General features: G+C 41.5%; 1 protein-coding gene across 1 annotated transcript; it reads right to left on the reverse strand.

Annotated features, from left to right (window-relative positions):
• Positions 1-645: 645 nt before the first annotated feature.
• On the reverse strand, positions 646-6,039 carry LOC137257436 (uncharacterized). The gene has a single exon (XM_067794765.1). The coding sequence runs from the start codon at positions 6,037-6,039 to the stop codon at positions 646-648; it is 5,394 nt and encodes a 1,797-aa protein (XP_067650866.1).
• Between the last annotated feature and the right edge of the window lie 300 nt (positions 6,040-6,339).

Consider the following 6,339-nt stretch of genomic DNA (forward strand, 5'->3'; position numbering starts at 1 on the left):
GTGGAGAGATTCAATCGTACTGTTAGATGTTTGTCGAGAAAACACACAAAGGCAAGATGGAGGTTTCATAACGATGATTCATTCACTGAATGATATCATACACTTGTTCTGAAGAGTAGTCCTCTTTAGCCTTTGTCTCTCTGACAAAAAAAAGTATCTCTGCCCAGGCAAAACACTGAGCACATGGCAGACCATGTGGTTACTAATAACTCCGCGCACTCATACAGCTGTTGGGAGAAAACCTAGAACTCCTTACAGTGAACTAATGAAACAGGAAGAAGCTCTCATGCAATCATTATATATCATGACTCCCCATTTAATGCTCAAAAGCAAAACCCAAAAAAGAGCCCTTAAAATATTTGTTAGGGAGAGAAAAATCACACAATATACTGGCTTTCAGTAATCCTTCAATCATAACAGAGGTAGGAAAAGACAATGAAAGAGATACTTAGAAAAAGGTACTGAGAAAAAGACAGAATGATAAATTATTAACTCAGGTCTCTCCTGTAATTGAAATTAAATAGTAATATTTCCAACAACCCTCCACCACACAACAAAAATGTCAACATAATGTCTTCAGCTTCAAATTGTCAATGAAATGTCACAGTACGATAACGTCGATAACGTCCACCATTAACACTGTTACTACTGAGAAGAAGAATTCTCCTCTAGGATCAGACAGCATTTCTGAACTGAACGTTGATAAACACCAGAACTAGTTTTGACTTTCACATTTCTCACAATGCCATCTTTCCCCGGAAACACCTCCAGAATTCTTGCAAGATCCCATTTCCCTCTTGGAGAGTTAATATCCACTAACAGCACCATATCTCCCACTTGCAGTTGTCTCCCCTTGGTCTGCCACTTAACACGCTTCATCAAGGTCGGCACATACTCCCTGAGAAACCTTTTCCACACCTGTTGAACCAAACACTGCACAAACTTGAACCGCTTTTGCAGATTTGTCATTTCCTGAAAGGGGCCCTGAGGAATCTCGGTCGACGCTCTACCAAGTACGAAGTTATTTGGTGTGATCGGCTGCAGATCATTTGGGTCACTGCTCATTCTAGTAAGTGGTCTACTATTTACCAAACACTCCACTTCTGCAAACACTGTAGACATTTCATCCCAAGAAAGTAGTTGTTGACCCACCACTACCTGCAAAGCACATTTTACTTGTTTTATCAAACTTTCATATAGTCCACCTTGATGTGGGCTAAGTGGTGTAATAAACTTCCATTTCAGTTTGTGCAACACTGCAAATTCTTCTATTTGTTTCCTTCCTTCCTGGAGAAGAACTTTCAACTCTCGTTTGGCGCCAACGAACGATGTGCCATTATCAGATATTATAGTCTGTGGCCAACCATGATGAGCTGCAAACCGTCTCAAGGCTTGTAAAAAGGCTTGGGTAGACAAATCCGCAACAATTTCCAGATGAATAGCTCTCACTGATGCACAGGAGAAAATAGCACCCCAAGCTTTAATACTCTTATTCCTGCCGTACTTCAACTTGAATGGACCAAACAAGTACACACCTGTTACCGTAAAAGGCGGTGAAAATGGGTACAGTCTTTCTGCTGGAAGATCTGACATTAAAGTCTGATGAACTGGCTGACGAAGTTTACGACAAGTAACACAGTTTCTCACAATTCCCTTTGCCATGCTTCGCCCTCGAATGATCCAATATTTCCGTCGACTTTCACTCAGAGTCCTTTCTGGCCCTACATGACACAACTTCTCATGCACATCTCTCATGATGAGTTTAGCAATTTGATGCTTAGCTGGTAATATGATTGGATGAACCTGATCGTACTGCAATGAGGTTTGTCTAAGCCTTCCCCCAGCACGAATGACTCCATCCCTTTGAAAAGGTGCTAGATCTGTCAACGTTGTTTTCCAGTTTCCAAGAGATAGCTGTGCAAACTTAACCCAGTAAGTTTCTGCTCCATTGATTTCCTCTGGCTGTAAACATGGTCCCGGATGTTTGTATGCCTGACCTCTGACTTTTGCATGTAATTTGTCTATAAACCTCAAACAGTAGCCTGTCACTCTAACAAGACGAGACCAATTTGAAAATCTTTCAGGATCAATCGCTGGTGAGGATGTGTCACAGAAAGTTACTACTTTGGAATTCCTCTTTTCAAGGGCACTCTCTTCAAGTTTGGTTTTGTCACTGTCTTTAGGCCATTGTTCAGAGTCTAATTTCAAAAAGTCAGGGCCATGCATCCACCTGCCATTGATTTCTTCAACTGAAATGCCTCTACTAAGGTCATCTGCTGGGTTCTGGTCACTTGGAACAAATCTCCACTGCTCTGGTTTCCAAAAGGACTGGATTTCTGCTATTCTAACACCAACAAACTGTTTGAAGTTCACCGATTCAGCCTGAACCCAGTAATAAACAATTTTAGAGTCTGTCCACAATATCACATCTCTTGGCTGCTCTTTGAAATTTGACACTAAACTCTTTGCCAATCTGGAAGCAACAAGAGCAGCCATTAACTCAAGTCTTGGTATTGTCGTATGATGAAGTGGGGCAACCTTGGCTTTAGCTGAAACTAATCTCACCTCATACCCTCTTGAGGTTTCCCATCTTTGGTATGCCACTGCACCATACGCTCGGACACTTGCATCTGCAAACACATGCAATTCACTGCCAGAAATAACATCATTTGGCTTCAAACATCTTGGAAATTCCACGCAACTTAGTTTGTTCAAGTTTGTGAACAACTCTTGCCACAAGTGAGACATGTCCTCTGGCATTGGATGATCCCAGCCTAAAGTCCTTGACTTCCAAACATCTTGCAAAGCAATTCGAGACCGAATAGTCACTGCTGAAGCCAGACCAAGAGGGTCATATAGCATCGAGAGCTTTGACAAAACACTTCGCTTTGTAAATTGGACTAACTGGACATCTTTAACCGAAAATGTCAGGATATCGTGTTTTGGCTTCCAAACAACACCAAGGGTTTTGATTTCTTCCTTGTCCAAATCGATGCTCTCTTTACCGTCATGCTCCCTGTTTGGCTCCAGTATGTTCAGCACATTAACAGAAGATGAATACCATTTCTTGATTTGAAAACTTCCACTTGCCAGGATATCATCAACTTGGCGCACTCTCTCAACTGCAATATCATCACTGGGGCAAGAATGAATCAAGTCATCCATGTAACGATCTCTCTCTAGAATAACAGCACCATCAGGATGAGAGTTTTTGTTTTCACTGGCAATACGCAGCATGACATAACTAGCCATGTTTGGAGAAGGCTTATCTCCAAAAGCCACTCTCAAAAGTTTGTAAACATCTGGTTTACGAGATGTGTCAAGATCACGCCATAGGTATCTGTGTACGTCAGTATCACTCTCTGGAAGCAAGATTTGAAGATACATCTTCGAAATGTCCCCAACAACAGCTGTATAGTCCTCACGAAAGCGAATCAGTACACCATACAAGTCCCCAATCATACAAGGTCCTTTGTACAGGAAAGAGTTTAGCGAAACTCCTTGAAATTCAGAGGCAGGGTCAAACACTACTCTCAATGGTGTACTGGGTTTGTCCGGACGATAAACTCCATGATGAGGAAGATAATATACTGGGAAAGATTCTCTGTGGATATCCTTGTCTTCAAGACGAACAGCAAACCCCTTTTCCACATATTCACTGATGGCTTTACTATATAGTGACGCCTTTGCTTCATTTTTAAGAAGACCTCTCTCAAGTGAATACAGTCTCTTCTCTGCCATTGAATAATTATTCGGCAACTCCTGTGGATCTCTCTTCCAGGGAAGACCTATCTCATATCTGTTCCCGATTCTCTGGCATGAAGACGCAAGCATATCTAGAGCTTTCCTATCCTCAGATGAATAGATTTCTCTTGGACACTGGCAGTTTGGAGCCTGAATACCCAATGTTTCAAAGTCATACATTTTCTGGAAATCAACTTTCTGCATCACCTGAACTGCACACACTGGTGACACACGTTGCACAGTATCTGCTCCCATGACATACCATCCCAGTTTTGATCTCTTAGCAACAGGCTCAAAAGGCAATCCCTGACGTATTTCTTCATCTGCCTGGATATGACTGTACTGAACTCCAAGAATAAGATCAATTGGACCACCTTTGCATGAAAACTCAATGTCCCGTAAGTAACTAAATGATTTCAGCCAGGCTTTGTCCAGATTTGGTACATCCTCAACAGTATTATCCAGTTCGAATGCTTCAATGTCAAACTCCTCTCCTCCTTCAAGGGGAGATAACTTGCAATGCACTCGTCTGCTGTTGCTTTGTTTCACAGTTTCGCCTCCTACCACAGATATGTCCAGACACTCAACTTTACCCTGCAGGCCTAAAGCTATAGAAAAGCCTTTCCGGATAATTGTAGTTCCAGCACCCCCATCAGTTAATACATTTCCCTGGCAGATCCTACCATTGGGTGCTCTGAATAAGGCTCTCACCACTGGCAACATACAATGATAATCAAGAACAGATGTCACACTGTTTGAACTTGGAGGTTCAGTATGAAGAAGTCTATGATGTGTTCTTATGCAGTGTCCTTCACCACATATCCTCTTAAATCGGCATCTACGGGCAATGTGCCCCTTGTTCAAACATGAAAAACACAGTTGATGTTTCTTAATAAGCTCAATTCTATCTGTAACTTGACTGTCTTTGAAAACAGGGCAATCACTGACTCGATGATCTTTTCCACAAACAGGACAAATCTTTTCGAACCTCCCTGCAGGTTGTTGTGAATTGACAGCTGGTTTCCTTGGAAAATTGTTCTGTGGCCTAGCTAAATCACCTCTTGACTTATCAATATCACCAAAGTCTGGATCAAATTCTGCCTTAACCCTTTTCCTAACAAAGTCACTGATGTGAATAACAGAAGGCACTTCACCCTTCTCTCTCAAGTCGGCAGCAACAACCTTCCATTTGTCGATGAGATGACTGGGTAATCGAGCAATAATTTTGCGCAGAATGTCATTGGAATTCACATCAGCAAAATAGTTTAGCCGTTTGAGTGTAGCAATAGATGCAATGAGGTCAAGAGACAAGTCCTTCAAACTGTTTCTGTTATTAGGCACAATTTTAGATCCATTGACAAGTTTATTGATGAAACTCCGCGCAATGAGACTTGGATGACCAAACTGATCTTTTAACAATTTCAATGCAGTAGCATACATGATCCCGCTGGATCCCAATGGACTAACTGCCCTGCTGGCATCTCCGTGAAGGTGCATTAACAACTGAACCATCCTAACATCATCTGTCAAATGAGCTTTCTCATGGATATGAATTCTGAATCTCTCCACAAAATCAACATACTCTAATGGGTTTCCATCAAATTTCTTTAAAGTGATTGTAGGAATATCCTTTGCTGCCTCCAGTTTATACAAAGCTTCTGATATAGACATTGTGTCAGGAATGTTCGGAAATTTGGTTTCTTCAAACTCCACTAGGTCTACAATCCATTTGTCAAAAACTGTCTGATCTGCTGAGGTGGGTGTACTGCCAAGCATAAGATTACTGGGGCCTGAAACCCTTGCAGGCACAGAATGGTTGTCTTCCATATTTGTTGGACCATGATTTTCTTCACTTGACTCAATAGAATCATCTAAGTTTTGAGATGTATCAACAGCTGCTGCTGATTTCTGGTCTTTAAACTGTCCATCCTTAGAATGAATATTGCCCCCTGCATCCTCATGCGTGTGGCCCTTCTGCAATTCTAAATAATGTTCAACTTTATCTTCAGTTTCATGCATGGCAGAAATCAGCTCAGATTCCCATTCATCAAGTTTCGGATGCTCATGTTCCTCTACATACTCATAATGCACAATGCAGATATTACTAAAGTCAACTCGTAAAGTTTCTAACTCTCTCTCAAACCGTTTGGGATTCTGCACTTTAAGCTCAATATAGTCACTCAATCTGTTCATAGTTCTAGTCATTTTACCCCTCAGGATTTTCCTCTGCTTTCTCACTGCCAGCATTTTCTCTTCTTCACTGGAATCCTTACTGGTCCCCTCTTTCGGATCCATTTCAGCTCTGTCAGACTTCGTGTTTTCAACAAACAACCAAACCAGGAACTCTAATACTCTTCAGAAAATTTGTTAGATATTTGTTGAGAAAACACACAAAGGCAAGATGGAGGTTTCATAACGATGATTCATTCACTGAATGCTATCATACACTTGTTCTGAAGAGTAGTCCTCTCTAGCCTTTGTCTCTCTGACAAAAAAAAGTATCTCTGCCCAGGCAAAACACTGAGCACATGGCAGACCATGTGGTTACTAATAACTCCGCGCACTCATACAGCTGTTGGGAGAAAACCTAAAACT

This window comes from Haliotis asinina, chromosome 12 (genome assembly GCF_037392515.1).
Source record: "Haliotis asinina isolate JCU_RB_2024 chromosome 12, JCU_Hal_asi_v2, whole genome shotgun sequence".
Classification (NCBI taxonomy): domain Eukaryota; kingdom Metazoa; phylum Mollusca; class Gastropoda; order Lepetellida; family Haliotidae; genus Haliotis; species Haliotis asinina.

Bases quoted from the DNA above. Each gene is read 5' to 3' on its own strand.
- LOC137257436 (XM_067794765.1), bottom strand. From the start codon at position 6,039: ATGGATCCGAAAGAGGGGACCAGTAAGGATTCCAGTGAAGAAGAGAAA.